Raw genomic sequence first — 20604 nt, 5'->3', positions numbered from 1 at the left:
ATGAATAAAATGCTGTTTGGCCAAGTAGCCAGTAGAGGCCGGAAGATAGCCAGGGCTAGGAGATGAGAATAATTCTGGGAAAGATAGGCAGAAAGAGGCCTCAAAGTGACACCATGTAGCCGAGGAAGGAGAAACAGGTCCTACTTTTCAGGTAAGTCAAGACCATGTGGAAATACTTAGATTTATAGAAATGGTAATTAAGACAGAGCTAGCCAATAAGAAGCCCTGGCCATCGACCAACAGTTTTATAACTAATGTATTGTCCATGTGTTTATTAGGGGCTGAAGGGCAGCAGGACCTAGCGAAAAAGAAACTCCAACAACACCTGGTTACAGTGCTAGCAGCATGTACAGAGATGTCCACAGAGGCCAGAGGAGGTTTTCAGATTGTCCTGGAACAGAAGAGGTTTTCCAATCACCCCAGAATTGGGGTTTTACAGAAGGTTGTGAGCTGACTGATGTAAGTGCTGGTCACCAAAATCAGGCCTCTCCTCTGGAAAAGCAGCAAGTGTTCTTAACGACTGGGCCACCACTCTGATCACCTCCTTTTGTTAATGACTGTCATTTGGACTGGGGTGAGATGGGCTCTCAGTGTCTAAATTTGCATTTCTCAGATGAATAAGGAAGTTGAGCACCGTTTCATGTGTTTATTGGTGGTTTGTATTTCATCTCTTGAGAACCGTTTGTTTGTTTTATTAGTGCATTTATTGGCAGGGTTGCTTGGTTTCTTAACGTTTAAGTTTTTAATGGTCTGGATATTAGTCCTCTGTCAGATGTATAGCTACCAAACATTCCCTCCTGCCCTGTTGGCTGCTCCTTCCCTGTGCAATACCCTTTATTGCACAGAAACTTTTTAATTTTATGTAATCCCACCTGTCAATTGTTGGTTTTATTTCCTGAACTATTACATTCCTTATAGGGAAATCCTTGCCCACTCCTGTACCTGGAAGCATTTTTCTTGAGCACTTTCAGAGTTTCTTGGCTTAAATTAAGTCTTTGATCAATTCTGATGAGAAAGATGAGGCTTCATTGCATCCTGTACACATGGAAACCAGTTTTGTCAGCACTATTTGTTAGAAGGGGCCCTTTCGTCAACTGAATTTTAGATGACTTTGTCACAAGTCAGGTGTCTATATGAACTGAGTTTAGAGACCTCTTTTCTAGTACGCTGCTTCACATGACTGTGGCCTACTGGTTTTGTTACTGGGAGGGTAATGCGACCTGACATCAGGGTAGAAAACCTCCAGTAATCCCTGTTTTCCTTGGGATCCCACTGGCTAACACGTATTGATTCATGTAAGGAGGCTAAAAGAAGAAAAGAACGAAAAAACTACTGAGGTTGATGGAATTATTAGATTTTTTTGTCTAGTTTAGCTAACTAAGTATTTTAATTCTCTTCATCCTGACCTCACATTTCTAATTAAATAAACCCCTGTACCGGTATGGCAAATGGTGTCAAGCAAAATTTTGTCGTGACCACACCCCTGAGCCACTTATGCATCAGGTTCTCAGAGTGTCTAGCCTGTTGAGGGTGGCTACTCTACCTGCAAGAGACAATGCCTGGAAAAGTTTAATGGAGTTACAGGGCTGGGGGTGGGGGTAGGATGGGTGGTGGATGAGACATCAAACTAAAAAGAAAATCTGGAGTTATTCACTATAATCTTTTATTTCAGAACTAGGGTCTAGATTTTCAGAAGGCTGTGTTATTATGGGGTACCCTTTTCTCTTCTAAACTAGCGATGCTCCCTTGTTGGAACAACACATTTACATTAATCTGAAGGCTATGTATTTAGTTGAGCAACTTGTTCACTGAGAAGGCACATATTTTGAAGAGAGGCTAGGTTGATTTAATGTGCTTCTCTAAGTTTGGGCTTATTGAAGAATGGAACATGTATAAATAATTTCAAGATTTTTGTCTCCCTTGGCAGTTTATAATGGATACCAGGCTGATGTGGGGAGCCTGCATGGAAGAACAGATTTTATGACAGGGAGAACGATTCTCATGTTACACCAGAGACGACATTATTAATTGGAATAGGGGTGAGAAAAGTTCTGTCACATCACAGCGATATGTTCAGACGACAAGATGAATAAAGCTCCCCATGGTAGGCAGACTTGTGGCTTTGAGGCCATCAATTCAAACCCGGTTACTGTGTCAAGTTTCTTCCTCCTATTTTAAACAGGTCAAATGTATATTACAGGAGGAAAATGAGGCAGGTTTTAAACAGAATTTCAGGGCATCCCTGGGCCTTACTTCAACTTTAGAGGACTCTACAAAGTCAATTGTAAAAACTGGATTTTCTATGTCCCTTTTCTATTTATTTACCCCAAAGATATCCACTTAAATATTTGACTACCTTATATGGGGATATATATATATATATATTTCAAAATATATTGCTGTGTTCTTCTTAAAAACATCTGATATGCTAGATGAATCTGTGAGCTTCCTTCTTGCTCATCCTACCACACACATATCATTTCCTGTCGTGTTGAACATAGATTCTTGCTATATCTTTAAAAAATAGTTTATGGCTTTATTAAGGTTTAGTAACAAATAAAACATAGCTATTGTGTTCAGTGTGGTGCAATGACATGGTAATTGAGCTAATTTACATACTTGTCATTGGTTTCACATATATACTTGTCATCTATATTTCTTTTTTTAAAAATAACAAGTTGGGTGTTTGCTTTTTTATAATTGTTACATATATTGGCTCTTTAAGGAGTTGATTGAGTGCCTTATGAATTTTTGATAATAGCCTCTAGCCTCTCATTAGCTATATTGCTAGAAAATATCTTCTCTTGAAGCAATGAATGCCTTATTTTTCTTGACCACTTTAACTAGGTGTGATTTCATTTTCTAATTTTGGTTCTTTCTGCAGTGAGATTATATCAAAAACATAACATTAAGATTTTAACTGTGTGTTCTCCTAGTAACTTTTCAGTTGTGGGTCTTAAAGTTTAATTCTAGTGTATTCTGAGTTGATTTTTACTATTTTTATGTATTTTTCTTTGTTTGTTTGTTTTGGTGTTTGGTTTTTCAAGACAAGGTTTCTCTGTGTTGCCCTGACTGTCCTGAAACTGGCTCTTTAGACCAGGTTGGCCTCCAATTTACAGACTTACCTTCCTCTGTCTCTGAAGTGCTGGCATTAAAGGCATCTGCCACCACACCCAGTTCCCTCTTGTTTTTTTTTTTATTAAAGATTTTTTATATTATTTTTTAGCTCCTATAGGTGGGTGTGTCTGTTTTCTAGTATGTGCATGGAAATGCAGGGGCCTGCAGAGGCCAGAGACGTTGTGTTCACTGGAGCTAGGGTTACATGGGCTAAAGCTTCCAGCTGATATGGGTGACAAACATGGAGCTTGTCCTCTGGAAGAGCAGCAAGTTACTCTTAACCACGGAATTATCTCTCCAGTTCACCTGCTTGATGTTTTTAAGGGTCCAGCCTCTCCGTATACATGTAAGCAGATGTTTTTCTCAATACTGTGGATTGACGGTGCAGCCTTCCTCAGTTGTGTGTTTGCGGAGCCTTTGTTGTAGACGTAGTATGAAGATGGCCATACACGGGATATGGGTGACGTAGGTTATTTTATTTGGGAGAAATCACTTAAATGAGAAACCGATAGCCCAGGGTCAGTGCTCTAAGTATCCAGTCTCTGCTGGTCTCTGAGACCCAACCAGAACCCCGAGATACTGGCGATTCCCTCTCCCCAGACCTATATCCCAAATGGGCCGTTGTCAGTGCAGAGGTACCTAGTGAGATCTCTCCCTGCACTTTATCTAGGTAGCTCCATCTTGGGCAGCTCTGGAATGTTGCTTTCCAGATGATGCTGTCAGCATTCTTCCACTTGATCTCTGAGAGTTTGGTCTTAAATTACCTGAGGTAGCATCTCTTTCTGTTTAATGTGCTTTTCAGGTTAGGGACTCTCTTTTTCCTCTCCAGATTAGGAAGTTTCCTGACATTATTCCAGTAGACAGGCTGTTTTTTCCCCATCTCTTTCTTTTTGGACTTCCATGTTCCATGTCTGAATGCACAGTGTAGCACTGCTAAAGAACTATGGGCTTTCTTCTCTTTTTCATTGTGTTTTCTTTTCTTTTTCCCCTCTGACTAGGTGGCTCCAAATGCCTTGTCTTTGAACTTGAAGAGGCTTTCACATCAGTTGCTGAAGCTCTCTGAAAAGTGGCTTGTTTGGCCGCAGTGTTCCTTGAGTTCCTTTATTTCTATTATGCTCTTGGGTTTCTGGAATGAACTTTCTGTACTTTTAAGTTTAGTTTTTGTTTCACTGTTCTGTTTGGTTGTTCACTGTAGCACAAATAATAAAATCTCAGAGACAGATACTGGGGTTCAAGCTGAGGGTCAGGGAAACAAAACAAGCAAGCCACCAGAGAGCTCTTACCTCTACCAAGGCTGGGACAATACTGTCCTCAATATGGCTGCAGGGTAATTGTCTAAGACTGAATGCCAGCTCTGAGATCCTGCTTCTGGCTTATACACCTCTCTAGTGCTGTGATTAAAGGCATGAGCTCTGTTTTTCTTTTAGAATGATTCACTCTCATGTAGTCCTGGGTGGCCTTGAACTCAAAGAGATCCATCTGCCTCTGTCTCCTGAGTCCTGGGATTAAAGGTGTGTGCCACTATTGCCTGGCCTCCATGTCTGTGTGTAGCTTCTGACCTTCCCACAATCTTTATTAAATCATAAGCAATATGTCATCACAGTTCATCTCTCTTCATATATGACTTTCAGCGTCATTAAGGTGATTATTTTGAGCTCTTTATCAGGGAGTGTGTTGATGTTCATTTCTTTAGTGTCTCATGTGGAGACTTTATCTTGTTGCTTTTTCTAGCATCACAGCCTGTGATCATCTGTGGTCCTTGTGCCTTTTCATTGATGCTTGTACAATTGTAGAAATAGTATCTCTTCTAGCATTTAAGGTTGATTTGCTTGTGTGAAGTCTATTACCAATTATCCTTCCCAAGGATTATAGGATGGCCAGCTATCTGGTTAGAGCACAAAGAGGATTTCTGATAGTATTTAGGCATGCTACTTCTTAGGTCCATGGGTAGACAGACTTGGTGCCTGGGACCCTGTGTGTCCATATTGTGTCTTGTTCTTAGGGACAGGTCTGAAACCCAAGTCAACTGGCATAGGATTAGACCTTGGGTCTACATGAGCAGGCCTGGTGTCCTGATCTTAATGGGGTAGAGGTTGTTAGAATTTGGATCTCCAAAAGCCAACCTGGAATGTTGGCCTACAACAGTTTCTAAACAGTTAGTTTAAAAACCTAGTATGTAGGCTCAACTGAGAAATTCAGCTAATGGAGGCAGCTTTAGGGTTGGACTGAAATAGGAATTGTTAGGAGTCGGACTAGAAATTGTAGCCATAATGGAGCCTTGATTTCTGAAGCTTCATCTGGCACTTGGAGCCAAACCTAAAATTTGGAGAAGACAGCACTGGGGCAGAGTGAGAACCTGGGACCACAGAGGCTTGCCAGACCGTGAGGCCACTGAGGTCTCTTGTGAAGAGGAGGCTCCCTTCATCTTCCACTTCTACGTGGCGTGTCCATCGGCTACGTTGTACTAACTGCAGCTGGGGCCTTGGGTGGGATAATTCTCCCCACTGTATGAAATGGTCCTCCCTAGCTTCCTCACTGCAGCTTCCCTTACAGCAGGGCTCCACTCCGAATGATAACAGCTCTCCCAGAGTCCTAAGATTTCGAGAAGGCATTTTCTGCTATGAATGGTTGCTCAAATTGATATTTGTGTGAGGGAATGAGCATATGGAATTACCATTGTTCCATCCTGAATGTCACTTGAATATTTTCTTTGTACATGCTGTGATACTCACTTGCATTTTGTGTTTTTTAAAAGATTAATATGTATGAAGGTATTTATGAAAATTGCTTATGATTTCACCCACTCCTTTCTTCATGAACAGTGTCATTATAATCTATCTCTTCTGCCTTTAAGGAAGAGACAAATAATTTTCCTCATCCTGTATAATTTCTGAAACACTTCAGTAATCATAAGTTTAGTCACTTAGCAAACACTTATTAAAAATCTACTGTAGAGCCAGGCATGCTGATGCATGCCTATAATCCCAGTACCCAGGAGGCTGAGTTAGGAAGATCAGAAGTTCAAGGCTGGCCTAACACACCTAGCATGACCTCTGTCTCAGAATAGAAAAACAAAACCAGCAATCTAATATATACAAAAGCATATTCCACAAAACTGTGACGTCTACGAAGCCTTTTTAAACACACAATTCACATACTCAAAAACATATACAATAAATGAACAAATCTAGCCATGCTTCTCAGGCAGGCAGGTTTACATGCTAGCAGAAAGGTACCTAAAATACTCTGGTTAAAGATTAGAAGACAGAAGCACTTCAAGTTAGAGGGATCCATCAGTGTGATAAATACAGCTTTTCAGCTAGGCTTGGAGGATTCCTAGAAGGCAAAGCATAAAGAGACTACAGTATGATAAAAGCAGGGAAGACTTAATTTCCTTCATAGCAAGTCTTGCAAAATAAAGAACTCGATGGCTCTTAGCTGTAAATGAAGAGGAGGTGGGTCATCCATCCAGTGTGTTGTGTTGGCAAGCATTTGTCAGGTAGCAGGACTCTTTCCAGCATCTTACTTACTTGAACCTAAGTGTTTTCAGGAGGTTTTAGGATAAAGTGGAATGTTAGCATTGTGATTAACTAGGAGAAATGGAACTCTTGGGAAAGTTCCGGACAATGTTTCCAGTTATTATCTTTATTATGCCAAGTTTTCCCAAACCTCCTGAATAGCTCAATATTTATCTTTTTGGGGGCAGTGGCTTACATTAATGAGTTCAGACATGGAAATACAATGATTCCCGGATGGCTTGGTTTGGAGCTAAACATGTTAGAATCAATTCAGCCATCTTGAGTACACAGGGAAACGGAAAAGGTATGAACCTTTTATATGCTACAAAAAATCCCACTAAGCTGCTTGTCAGGGTAGCTCCAGAAGGCTCTGTGGACCCCCTGGAGAGCCTACACATTTTAGGATTCGTATACTTGTTTGAGACACAATTTTACAAGAAGAAACAGGAAGTAGAGGCAGCACATGCTTTTGAGGAACACCTCAGAAGAGAGAAGCTGTGAGATACATCAACTGTGGAGAGCACGTCCTGTCCTGATGCTGTAGACTCTTTCCTCATCTGCTCTTTCTTGGTGCTTTCCTGAAGGCTGTCTAGACGTTGCCCCAGAGGGAGCTATGCAGAACAAGCCACATGGTGTTCTTAAGAGACCCAAGTGTGTCATCACTGACTCCCTGAAAACCACCCCAGGGTCAGTCATTCCTCACAGGAGGGGGGCAGATCTCACTGCCTGTCACAGCATTTGAAGTTCTAGTAGAGAACTTTCTATGGCTTCATGAACAACAACTGGATGGTGACCAGGGATTCTTTCCACTTTGCTGATAGATCGAATAGTGTGTATGGTGCCCGTATGTGTGCATATGTATGTACATGAGTGCATGTGCATACGTGTGGGTGTATATGCATGCAGGTGTGGGTGTAGATATGTGCATGCATGCCTGTTTGCATTCATATGTATGTATGTATGTATGTATGTATGTATGTATGTATGTATGTATATATGTATGTATGTGCCTATGTGTCACGTGTGTGTGTGTGTGTGTGTGTGTGTGTGTGTGTGTGTGTGTGTGTTTGTATATGTGTGTATGCAGCATACCCATATTTGTAGGATGTAGAGAGGTCTGAGAATGTATAAATCAATCTTAACACCTAGAAAAATTGGGAGAGAAGCAGATTTTTCACAAAACATTAACTGGTTACAGAGGATGTCTCATTTTGGGTTGATTTGATTAGCAATAATCTTCAAATCTAATTTCTCAGGTGATGTTTCTTTCGTCACTTTCCAGGCTAGCAAGCTGATTAGCATCTCATTTACATTTGTATTAGCCCATGAAGACTTGCTGGCTTGTGTCCTTCTATCTCATCCCTAAAGCAGTACTTACTATTGAGTAGTAGCTAATGCAGGCTATGTCAAAGGTCTAGGTGAATACCAGGGCTCCCTTAGTCCATGTCTTACAAATGTTACATGCTTCAAGCTTTGCCAATGGGAGTGTAAAATAAGCTGATTATGAGGTATGACCTATTATCCTGTCTCAATCTCCAGACCAAAGCCCAGACAGAGAGACATGGCAACACGGCATACAGTGATTGGGACCACAGACTCTCTAGTTTCAACTGATGAGAAAAACCACTTTTGAATGCCACAGAAGATGTAGTGTTCCTAAATTGAGTTTTAGCTATTTAAGACTAAGTTCAATAAAGGCTTGGCTTCATAAATTATCCACGTGACACGATGGATGTCAGGTTGATCATCAGTGAGTGATGGCTCAAACCACAGGTGGAAATGTGGACTATTAATTCTGGTTTACGGGAATTCTATCACTGATGAGATTCACTGTGTGATATTTAAGCAATAACTTGTGTGCTGGACTAGAGTCCACTGCCCATGCTGGTCTCTGAATTATTGTGGTGCGGAGGGCTCACATTTCATGGAGAAATTTAGGGTTTATTTCTCCATCTGAGAATCATTTAAAGTGAGAATTATCAGTCCATAATACAATTCTGTGAAATAACAAATATCTGGGCATATCCTGGTGTCCTTGTGAGAGAGATGGATGACTCAAACTCTTCTTTAAATACCCACGTAATTAAGATGTACTCTGGTATTTGATAGGGGTGACTGGTGTGGGCTGAACTGCAATTATCTCAAACTTGTATCTTGAAGCCCTGACCACTCAGACTCTAAAATGGGACTGTACTTAAGAATTGTACGTTGAACAAGTAATTGAGTTAAAATGTGATTACTAAGTGGGCTCTAATCCACTGACTATTGTTCTTAGGAGGAGGCAGAGACAGAGATTGCAGAGGCAAACACAGAGATGTGGCCATAACAGCAGTGAGCAAGGCCCCACCTGAATACCAGCCAATAGGTCCACGGAAAAAATGAAACTTTCCTAGCCCATGGATAGGCCATTGAATGTACTCATCCTACTATTCATTCAGTCAGTTGTCTCTTCTAAAGCTCACTGATCCTAATAAATCCTAGGATGGTGTCTCCTGAACTTGAATGTTTGGGGAGTTGTCCAGACTGGGAGGGTCTGGCAGACCAATTGACAGCTGAGGAAGAAAGATCTCACTTAGATGTCAAGGCATCTATCCAGTTCCATGACCATGCTAAGGCAACACCGACTTGTGCAGTAGGGTTTTGCATGAGAGAAGGTATTAAATATGTAATGCATGGTTAGAGATATATCACAGTCTTCAGGAGACACCCGAACACCATTATGTCTTTATTGTGAAGATTCAGATCTGCATAAACAGGATGCTGTCCGAGCATGTGTTAATCTTCCATCTGTCATGCCCCATGCTTGCATTTCTGTTGCATGAGATGACAGAGCCATCCTTGCACTGAGAAGAGGGTAGCCAGCCGCATCAGCTTTGCTAGTTACCAATTTTATCCTCTCAGATGACTTGCCGGGGGTCCTCTGTGTTTTTGGTTTTCTTTGCTAGTTTTGCCTGATAAAGATGAGGAGAGAGCCCCAGAGGAAGCTTAAGTTTGTATATTTGGTACTGAAAGGTCTTGGGTTGTGGCTCAAGAGAAGCACTGAGGCAGAATGCCCTTTGGGGTAAGAGATTTACTGATTGTTATTAATTCTGTGTTAAGAGAGCATAGTGAGGGCTCAGAAGAGTGTTCAGTTGCATGAGATGAAGTAGGGATCCCCTCCTATGGCTCTCAGAACAAGGAGCTTCATAGCTGTCTGTAGTCAGCCTTTGTCCATCCAATTCCTGGGTGGCAGGTGAGCCTAGGAGCCAGGGCCAGTAAACATTCCTGGGCAAGTGAGCATTAGGGTGCCTGCTGCTCATCTGGGAGGAGGACACCTGTTAGAAGGTTATGGATTGATTCTCAGAATAGTTGTCAGTGGAAGTCTCACCATTTCTTCCACAGATGTGGAAGAGGGAGCAAGAGGCTGCTGCAGGTGGGTGTGGCCACATCACCCCCCCCCAGCTCAAACCTAGGAGAGCTATTCCCTCAATGTGTTAATTTTTAATCATTTCCTTTTATTGTTTGTCTGGATTTCAAGTAAAGTTCACAAGATACTGGAGGCAGCTATGATCTCATTACAATATAAATTCATCAGTGAAAAGGAGAACTTGTGAGCAAGAGGGAGAGACAAACGTACATTTGCAATTTTAGCTTTCTCTTGTCTATGCCTCTGGGGAGAAAAACTAAAGCCATTACAAGAGAAATAATGCAGAGAGAACTGGGAGCTTTTAGTAAACAAAACTCTCTACTGAAACACTGGGATGATTTAGTTAAGAGTGGATTGAAAAACTATCAACTACATTTCCTTGAAATCAGAAATAAACTCCAAAATCACCAGAAGAGCTTCTGAGCCATGCTTGGGTGAGTGTTTACAGGCTGAAAGGTAAAGTGGCAGGACAGGGTACCTTCAGCATGAATGTGATGTCCTTACTGTCATGAGGTCTCTCTGACAAATGACACCCCCAACACCCTCCACATCACATATGGGATCTGACTGCTATCTTCTTTTCCTTTGCTGTTGGAAAGTAACGCGCTACTGGTGATCGATTCGTCTACTGGTAGATGCAGAAAGAACTTTGGAGAAAAGAGTGTGACAATGTTCTACAGAGCTAAATTATTAGGAACAGAACACTGAATATGCGTGTGTGTGTGGGTGGGTGGGTGGGTGTAGTGTGTATCTGTATGTGTATATATGTATTAATATATGTGTGTGTGTCTATGTTTTCTCACTGAGTGTATCTCTGTATGTGTGTATGTGTATGAGTCTCTCTGTCATGTGTGTGTGAAAGAGTCTATCTATGTGTGTGTGTGTGTGTGAGAGAAAGTGTGAGAGAGAGAGAGAGAGAGAGAGAGAGAGAGAGAGAGAGAGAGAGAGAGAGTCTCTGTGTGTCTGTGTCTGTGTACATTTTTACATCTCACTAGGTCCTTGCACTCAGACAGTAAGGACCAGGTAAATCTCTTGTAGATTCTCTCAATGATTTTTTCATTGCTGGTGTAGTGACTCCTGAATTTTATTTGTGGCTGTCTGAAGACATTTTCTTTGTATTTTGTGAAGATAAGTCCTGCTTCAGCAATAAGTATGAGTCACTGTGGAATACTGTCCCATTATATATAAAATCATGGTTTTGAAGTCGGGTTATGTGACAGAAAATTCCTAAAAAAGAGAAGCTGTGTCTAGCTGTGTCTGTGTCTGCAGACACTGGTGGAGCAATTGGAATTTCAGAACTGTAGTGAGGTTGGAATCTTGTACCTTCAGAGGGTTACAGCTTCTGGAGAGCTGTCCCTTGCCCCACTCTGCACTAACATCTATAATAGAAAACCTCTTAGCTATTAACTCTGCAGAACACTAGGGATGTCATCAGAGAGCATCTTGGACTTGTAGAATTGCTCCCCCAATCTCAGTGTGCCTGCCTCTCTGGTGAACTCACCAATTTATATTTAACTTGACTTGATTCATGAATTTCTTTGTTTCATAAAACTTAATAAACTTCATGAAATTGCTTCTGTGTTGGAATGTGGAATTGGAAGTAAGTTAAATGTATGTTCCCAGGCCATAGTCACTGAAAATGGCTCCAGAATAAAGTGTTTCTTATTCCCCTGAAGATGAGAGCTATGATTTGACAGTGCCAGGTAGAATCTTGCCTGGTTAATTTTTCGTTACCTGAGTAACCTCCACAGCCGTCATCATTCAACTTTCCAATCCTGAGTTTCTTCATTTGGATAAGATGAGATTAACATTAGCTATTTTCAGAGGAGACCAAATAGCACATGACAGCAGCAATAGAGAAATAGCAAACCTAAGCTCTTCCCTTCTGTTTTCTGTGCTCAGGAGATTGTGTGATGTATATCCGTGCTGTACCCAAAGAGAAGAGGGTTCGATGCATGCTTATTGATTGTTTGGGCCTTGCACAAATCAATGTATGCATATGGATTGATAGATGGATAATTCAGAGAAATATTGGAGCCAAAAACAACTGATGATTTTCCTCCCTTTTACAGCAGAGTAAATTCACATTGGAGCCTCAGCTGGCAGTCCACAGGTCTGAGAACCTGTAGCTTGTGACACCTCCACATCAATGGAAATTTCATTGTAAAATCCTTTAACAGAATCCACAATTACAGGAGAACACTAGAGACACTAATGGAGGGTCTGAATTTGATATGTGGTGACGAGAGACCTGTCAGACTTGGCATCAGGCATTGTTTCACAGAGAAGGTAGGAGACAAAGGATTTCACTACTGGTGAAAGGTAGCTCCCTCTCATCCAGGGGCATTGCCCACACACTACCTTATGAGTAAAGTAGAGAGCGTGTACCACCCTGTGCTTGGCTTAGTAAGGAAACTGTACATGCTACCCACGACACTCAGCAGCATGTCACACACAGATGCTTCACCCCATTGGCTCTCCTCGGTGCTGAGACAGGAGTCACTCCTAGTTCCCTCACACCTCAAGGAGCCTCCTATTTAAAGATCCTCTGTAGCTGTAGCTTTCTGGTCCTGCCAGGTCTCACCACTTCAGCCACAAATGAGCACATGGATGCTATATTAATTATAAAACTGTTGGCTGATGGTGAGGGCTCCTTATTGGTTAGCTCTGTCTTAATTATTAACCCATTTCTATAAATATATGTATTTCCATGTGGCCTTACCTTACCAGAGTATGCCCAGACCTGTTACTCCTTTGGAGACTACATGGTGTCTCTCTGCCTCTCTTCCCAGCATTCTCCTCATCTCCTAGTCCCACCTATCTTCCTGTCTGTACTGGTATTGGCCAAACAAATTGTCAACCAATAAGACAAACATATATAGAGAAGGCTATCCCCGTCAGTCATCTTTGAACTCAGTCTTCCATTCTTCAGCCTAATTCAATTTCAGCTATTGCTATGATTTCTACTTCCATTTCTGCACATAACACTTCATATATTAGTTAATTATGCCTTATTAGTTATATACCAGTTATATACCAGTTAATTAGTTAAATACCAGTTTAAATGTTAGCACCCTTATTCACATAAGGTGAGTTCTGCAGTGCCCAGGGGCAGTCCTGAACTTTATACACATGGCTTTTCTAGATATCCACACCTATGTTGAGGCTTGCTTTACTTTATAAACTAAGCACAGCAAGTCATTAGATAATAAGATAGAACAGCCACAGAAGCATATTGTAATAAAACTTCATCTAACCTTAAGAATTATTTTTAGAATTTCTCAAGGAATGTTTCCAGATTGCAGTTGACTGCAGCGAAGTAAAAACTCAGAAGGGGAAACCATACTAAAGGTGAGGCCATGACGGGAATACCGCTCAGTTCCACTGGTGACTCATCACCAATCCAACATGCTGGAGCAGCCAACTCTTTCTCATGTGGACTGAGAGCAGAATATATTGAAAATATTCACTGCAACTGGTAGTTCTGAAATGAATAAGCCACAAAACTTTACATTTTTACAACATACTTTTGAAATTTTTATTTCTGGGTGCCTGTATGAGTAAATGGCACATATGTCCAGTTGTCCATGGCACATGTGTGGATGCCTTTGGTGGCCCAGAAAAGGGTGTCCAATCCTCTAGAGCTGGAGTAATAGGTGGTTGTGAGCTGCTGTGTGACTGCTGGAATAGAACTCAGCTCCTCTGGAAGAACACTGCTGAGCCATCTTTAAAGCTTGAAAATTTACCATGGAATATGGTGATTTGAGTGTTCTTATAGATAGCATTTCACTTCATTATTTTTAATCTGATAAATAGTTTAATTAGTATGGCATGTTAGAAGAGAACAAAAATGCTCTGTCTAAATCGGTTTCATGAATAGTTGGTTATTGACTATAGGAGTCATTAAGCTTTGTGCACTGGGTAAGGAGGGAAATTGGGAAACACCAAGAAATTAACACTGGTAGAAACCTTCCTGAAACAATTCCTGTAGAGTTTGCCCTGAGCAGGTGACGTGGGTGTGATGTTCTGTCTGTGTCCAGTTCACAGTCATTTGAAGACACTGTGAAGAGGCCGGATTGCTAAACAACCCTTGCAAATACATAGCCTCACTAAAGATTAAACTTTCAGGGAGTGCAGCACCCATCCCCCAGTTCTCCCACTCAGATGTCTTAATGTTTATGACTCTAGTTGAAATTTTTGAGGGGCAAAAGAAAATGCATTAAACTGAATTTACTGAGATTTTTGCTTCTCTCCATAAGTAGTGCAAACTGACTCTGTGTATTTACAATATCTCTGGGTTCCTGGATTAATTTTGTAGTGAGTACGGTTTTTATATTAATGAGAAGAAAAACATGAAGGAAAAGGTTTTTTTCTCAACAAGAGTTTTAAATGTGAGGACCCTATTGAGTGGCATTTTTAGGAGATATGGCTCAAATGTATTCCATAGATATTACATGTGGCTCTATTTATGTCTCTGCTCACACTTGGTTGAGGGAGTGTGTATTTCTGGATAAAGGTGCAATTTAATTTCAGATTATGATGATTTTCATAAATAACTATTTAATTGGGAGCTGGAAAGCATCTTTTATTACTTTAATGGGCTTCATCATGTGGTACATTTTAGTAGATGATGGAAGCAATGGGACTTTGAACACAATGACCAGGATCCCAGACAGATCTTTAACCAGTGCCTCTATAATTATAAGACAATTTCTCTCAGGGGACATGATATGATATCTAATTTAGCAAAGACAATAAAAACAACCACTCTTGGGTATTTGTAACATTAAGAAAATATTGCCACTGTAGTCTGTTTAAAATTTAATACCTTGTCAAAGTTAAGACAAGATCCAGATATGTTCTCATGCCTTTATCTGATGCTGCGTCCAGCAGAGCCCTGGTGGTTGCTGTGGCTCCTTCTTCCCCTCTGGACCTCTGAGTGTGTTTGTACTCTAGCCTGTGCTCTTCTAGTGTCAAGTCTGTCTGCTCTCACTGCAGCCTCTGGTTCAGTATCAGCGTCCTTCTGTTTCTTTGATTTAGAGCTTATGGGAATGATTCCTACTTCTCCATTCTTCTCACTCTTTGTATTCACTGGTAATTCAAATTATTTGATTTTTTTCCTCATTGTTTGACTACTTGTTTACAACTATGCTCTACAGAAATGGAGATTTTTATCTGCTGTCTTTGCCCTGTCAACCCAGCACTCAGAGCAGAGTCTGGGGCATAATTTGTGTTTAATAAATGCTTCTTCATACACTCTATAAGCGGGTAGATTAGAGAACAGACTTGCGTCTCTCTGTTCACTCTGTAGGAAGCAATCTTCAGAGTATTCTGTGTGGAAAATTTAATTAAACACTGTAATGAGCCTACAGTTATATTTCAGGAGACGAACCCGGGACCTTGCATGTTAAGGCAATACTCAACCACTGAGCTGTATCCCAATCCTTCTACTACTGTTTTACAAATAAAGAAAGTAGGCCACAAGACTCGGTGACTTCCTCAAAGTTAGGAGACGAAGCTGTGGTGGCTGAGCTGCCCGTATCTGAAGCATTTGCTCTCAACAGCTGCACAACACCTCATACAACCAGACATCTTAATATTAATTGATGTTTGAGAACATTATTATACAAGGAGCTGAACTCAGTATAAAATCACATTTATATTGCTAAATTTTACTGTCAGAATAAATGAGTATGTCCACTAGTTAAATAAAAGGTAAAACAGCTCCTAGGACCTGAAAAGCCAGTGTTTCAAACAACTGGGGACAATTAGAAAGGACAGGCAACGTTTTTTCTTCCTCCGGTGAGGGAGGCAGGACTCACCTCTGGGTGACCAGCTATGGCAGCAATGTGAAGGGCTGTGAGGCCACCATACCCCATTTGCTGAACATCTGCTCCACTGTGCAGCAGGGATGTGATCAGTTCTGGGCTATCCTGTAATGAGATACAATTTGAGTGTTTTGTTTTGTTTTTTCCCACTAAGATCAGGTGGGGAATCTGTGCACAAGGTGTTGATTCTTTGATTGGGTGAGGCTTCGATGCTCAAAGAAAGTCTGAATGTGACTTCTGACAAAAACTTGTGCTAATGAGTAGAACAACACAGGTGGCTGTGCTGTAGGGACAATCAGCAGTATAGAGCAGCACCAATCAACCTTTGCCACGGAACTAGGAATGGTGGAAAGATCGCTTGCCTAGGGCATGGCTCTAGCAAGAATATCAATCTTACAAGTAGGTCAAGCCAACAAATATGACTTTCCAGTAACTAAGATTAACCCCCAAAGAGGTCAAGTAGGTCACTTCAACAAATAAGACTTCCCAGTCACTAAGGTTAACCCCCAAAGAGGTCAAAAACTTACAGGAAGAGTGTAGAGGTTTAAGTTGTTTTTGCTTTAAGGAGGAAAATGAAATATTTCTTCTACGATGAAAATATAACCAATATAAAACAAACCACATCTCACAGGGCTTTCGTGGTTGTTACACAATGTGATCAAAGTAACAATACCTAATACAATGCCATCATGAGTTATAGACAACATGGATCAGTATTTTCTTAATTTTGTTCGGAACATGCAAGGGTAATGTGGTAGGTCACGCAGTCACAAAACCCCTGATGTTGGTAGAAACACAATGTTCTCTGTGTCCAAGCCTCTATTAAAGTTAGAACTCAAGCCAGGCATGGTGCTGTGTGCCAGTAGTTAGGAGGCTGAGGCCAGCCCCTGTTTCAATAAATAAATGAGTCATAAATAAATAAATGGTACATAATCTCAATGCCTGTAATACTTGGCTTACACAAACATAGAATGGCAGGAGAGATGGAGCATTTATGAACTACATCCCATAATTTTAAACTAAATAATATAGTAATATTTCATGACTAAAAACTAAGTTAATCTCTTAACATTGCCATATACATACATATGAAAGCTTAGGGAAAAGTTACTGTAAAGTAAGTTTTAAAACTTTAAAGTAAGTTTAAAACTTAGGCAAAGATCTTCAAATAGCAAAATTATGCTGTAAATCTTTGCCTCTACCTCTTGGCTTTACCATGAAAGTGAAAGTTTTCTAGTTTGATTTTCTGTTGTCTTGACCAAAGTAACTGAGAGAAGAGGGTTTCATTCCACTTTTCCAGGTCACAGCCCATCTTTGGATGAACTCACACATGAATTCATGGCAGGAACCATGAAGGAAGGCTGTCTATTCGCTTGTTTGGCTTGCTTTCTTTTACACCGAAGCCCTGCTGCCTAGGGATGTTATTGCTCACAGTCTGCTAAGTCTTCTCATGTCAAACATCAGTCAAGAAAATTTCTCACAGGTTACTCTGGTGGAAGCAATTCTTCAGTGGTGGTTACCTCTTGCCAAATGACACTAACTTGTGTTAACAATAAAACTATCTGCTTCGCCTAAAAACAAACAAATAAATAGATGTTGGAGACACCTGCACTTAAGGTTACAGTCCACCACACCTGGACAGCTCTCTGAGCCTGTCAGAAAATGGAGGACTCCCTTTCTAGGCATGCTCCCTCCCTACCTGGACAGTGTCTCTAGGCCAGAGACTTGGCCTTATCTAGAAGCTGGCTCTAATCCCAGATACCTTATCTGTCTCAAGTGTGACCTTTGACATAGATCCCTGCAGACACTCACCACCTGTAGCCCATTAGGTTTTGTGCTTTCGGCTGTATGGGGTAGGACCGTGCTGCCAAACACGAATTAGGTGGTGCCCAGCTGCTCTGCCCATCCTATGCATTTTCCCGAACTCTGGAATAAAGCTGAGTTGAAACGCGGCGGGGTGGGGTGGGGGTGGGGGTGGGGAGTGGATATAACGCTTGTCACTTATCACGGTGTAGTGAAATGGGATAACATACAAAGCTGAACTAGGTGAGGACTCGGGAGTGCTCCATTCACACGGCGGACCAATCTCTGCCACCTCCTTCTTATTTTGGAAGCACTGAGTCTCCATGTTGGTCCCCATGGTTTTCTGCCTTATTATCTAACATTCATTAATTTATTCACTGGACACACAGATTGGAGAAGGGGAGCTCCAACACAGAATAAGTACAGAGATGAACAAGGGACTCATACTATGACTATTTAAGAATTTACTGGAGACTCAGCTAATTCAGGCTTGGGAGCGAAGCTATTCCCAGAAATAAAGCTGCCTAAGAGCCGAGGAAGGTGATATTTGTGTATTAGTGATTACTCCAATCTGTGAATGTAAATGTTTTGTTACAATGAGGGTTCATCATTAAACACCGATTTAAAAAGTCATCATTACTTGGAAATTTTGGCTAAGTATGCCCCCCATGGGATTTCTTCTCTTTGATTTTTCCCCCCTTCTTCTTCAGAGAATTTCTTATTATTTTCTTCACAAACTCCCATTTGGGAAAAAATGCAATCTTTAAGTCAAATCATTTGTACAAATAGAAAGACAACTTGTATTAAAAAAAATCAATTTAAGTTAATGAATCTTTTAATCTCCCCTCTAAATCATTAGTTCTTAATGCTCATCTTGGGATTTCTTTGTCTTTTGGTTGTCAAAGCTCTTAATGAGGGCGGTGGCTGGGGCCATGTTTAGTAAAGGAGATCGGGCCAGGCATTGGTGGTGCACGCCTTTAATCCCAGCACTCGGGAGGCAGAGGCAGGCAAATCTCTGTGATTTCGAGGCCAGTGTGGTCTCCAGAGCGAGTGCCAGGATATGCTCCAAAGCTACACAGGGAAACCCTGTCTCGAAAAACAAGAAAAGAAAAGACAAGAAAAGAAAAGAAAAGAAAAGAAAAGAAAAGAAAAGAAAAGGAGCTAGGAATGCCCCAGAATAGAATAAACCCTCACCACAGACTTATTTAATCTGCAGTGCCAAGAGTTAGGCTGAATAACTCCAGTATGAGGAGAGCCTTTGGGAGGTGTGGGACAGTTGTTCTGGGTTCTGAATCTTGTAATGACTGAAACAAAACTCCCAACTTCTTAATAAAAATGCATGTGCTAAGGAGCAAGACTAGATTGGGATGATGAGTGCAGTGGTCACCAGCTTAGGATCTGCTGTGGAAACCTCTGGGGCCTCTGACTCAGTGGTCTCTGAAAGGTCTGGCATTGTGGGAAAAACCCCAGTCCCTCCCTCCACTTCCTTCCCCTTTGTAATAAATATGTAAAATGAGTTAGGGTGAGAACTTGGTAGAAATGTACCAAATGCAATAAAAACCAAAATCTTTCAATATCAGCTTTTAAGTTATGAAATTCTGAAAAAGACTTGGATTAAAAACTACTACTTTTGAACAACCAAAGAACTGCCATGAAACGAGATTTTCCTGTGCATTGTGTGTGAGGCAGATTTGGGGCTATGTTAGAGGGTCTAATTCAGTTTTTCATTCACCTGAATTCCTGTTTAGCCTCTTCCAAACCACATCAAGGTTCAATGTTTTTTCTCCAACATCTGCATTTCATTTTAGAGGTGCACAGTATCAAAATATAAACACTGGACATTCAGAGCCCTAGAGAAGGGTTTGGAGAAGAAAGCTCTCTCTCCCCTTAGAGCTTTAGCAGAGGGAGATATGTGCCTGTTGCAGCTGGGTGAGCCAATTAAAAAAATTTAAACAGGAAACAACTAAGTTTCAAGAAATCAAACCTCACAAAACGGCAAATGGCTTCAACAGATTCCTGTGAAGCAAACACACATCGGATGCTGCTAATTTAAGCAGCACAGAGTCATGGCTGAAGTTAGGTTGGCTATGTTTGCATTGCTTTGTGAGACAGGGTCTGTCTCCATGACCACACTCCTGGATCCCAGTAGGAGTAGGGAGAAGGATAAATTTGCTGCTGCTCTTAGGAAATTACTCCTTTCTTTGTCTTATTCTGAGCTTTTTGTAAATCAAATTTGCCATCAAGCCATATCTGAAATAAACTTGTCAAAATATTTGCATATGGATTTGTTTCCAAAGATTGTATTTTGTCTATTATTAGCTGACTGCTTTGCTCAATTTGTTTGTGAACAAATACCTGCACAAGGGGGTGTTACTTTTACAGAACATGAGAAGAAATCTTTTAAATATAGGCTGAGACCTTTGATACAATTCTCATCCCTTTTAACTTACAAACCATATGACAAGACCCACCTTCTTTTTTATTTTCTGTGTAAAATGGATAATACACAGTGTCTAGTAATTGCTTCTTGAAATTAAGTTGCACAGTGGCTTTAATTTTATTTACTATTTTTCATGTAATAGTTATTTTTCTAAGACTGAATATGCTTTGTCCTTTTTAAAACCCCAAATCACCTAACAAAACAGATAATTATGTTTACTCCAGTTTTTGCTTTCTTTCAGGGGGAGACATGACACTGGGAGTAAGTCTAAGCACATTGTGCATGCTTGGCAGGCAAGCACTCAATCAATGGCACAGCCCCATTGCTGTGTCCACTCTGCTTTGGAGATGAGAAAACTGAAGGACACAGGGAAAGATCAGCTTTTCTGAAGATGCAGCGGTAAGGAAGCCAGCAACTCTTGAAGCTGACGGATGACACAACTAGTTTAGGTTCTGGCCTGAGAACACTTTTAAAGCTGTGTTGTACCAATGA

The 20604-nt window shown here is 40.9% G+C and overlaps 1 protein-coding gene across 1 annotated transcript in view; it reads right to left on the bottom strand.

The window, feature by feature from the left end:
- The window catches only part of Tnni3k (TNNI3 interacting kinase), a 276112-nt gene that overhangs the window by 240556 nt on the left and 14952 nt on the right, over positions 1-20604 (bottom strand). Inside the window, exon 5 of the mRNA XM_027395192.2 lies at positions 15864-15974. Coding sequence (XP_027250993.1) covers positions 15864-15974 — 111 coding nt within the window. The remainder of the gene's footprint in view (positions 1-15863; positions 15975-20604) is intronic.

The sequence above is a fragment of the Cricetulus griseus genome (assembly GCF_003668045.3).
Source record: "Cricetulus griseus strain 17A/GY chromosome 1 unlocalized genomic scaffold, alternate assembly CriGri-PICRH-1.0 chr1_0, whole genome shotgun sequence".
Lineage (NCBI taxonomy): Eukaryota > Metazoa > Chordata > Mammalia > Rodentia > Cricetidae > Cricetulus > Cricetulus griseus.
The sequence above is the reverse complement of the archived record's forward strand: the minus strand, read 5'-3'. Positions and strand labels throughout refer to the sequence as shown.